Genomic DNA, 356 nt, shown 5'->3' on the forward strand with positions numbered 1-356 from the left:
AACTGGCACTGTATTGTAACTGATGTCGTTTTATGGTGGCTATAGGGATGGCACGACACAGGCTTCAACGGAGGAGATGTGAAAACCCCCAACTTGGATGCACTGGCTGCACAGAGCGTGATCATCAGCCGCCACTACACCCTACCGTCTTGCACACCGTCCCGCACAGCTCTCATGACAGGCCGCTATCCTATCAGGACTGGTTAGAATTACTCTCGTATTTACCATCATTTTAATACCTGATTATATTTAATAAAAAATGTTCTAAATTACATTAATTACATTTTTAATGCAGGTGTCCGTTAAGAACGTATTAAGAAACGGTTCTTTACATACAAGCCTTCTCCGCCTGCCGT

The 356-nt window shown here is 43.8% G+C and overlaps 1 protein-coding gene across 2 annotated transcripts in view; it reads left to right on the forward strand.

Annotated features, from left to right (window-relative positions):
* Positions 1–356, forward strand: part of LOC106681684 (arylsulfatase B) — a 27,822-nt gene that overhangs the window by 13,477 nt on the left and 13,989 nt on the right. For both annotated transcript variants that reach the window (XM_014422131.2, XM_014422132.2), the window contains exon 2: positions 46–202. In XM_014422131.2, coding sequence (XP_014277617.1) covers positions 46–202 — 157 coding nt within the window. The remainder of the gene's footprint in view (positions 1–45; positions 203–356) is intronic.

Source organism: Halyomorpha halys, unplaced genomic scaffold (genome assembly GCF_000696795.3).
Source record: "Halyomorpha halys isolate HHAL.00 unplaced genomic scaffold, Hhal_1.1 Scaffold359.1, whole genome shotgun sequence".
NCBI lineage: Eukaryota > Metazoa > Arthropoda > Insecta > Hemiptera > Pentatomidae > Halyomorpha > Halyomorpha halys.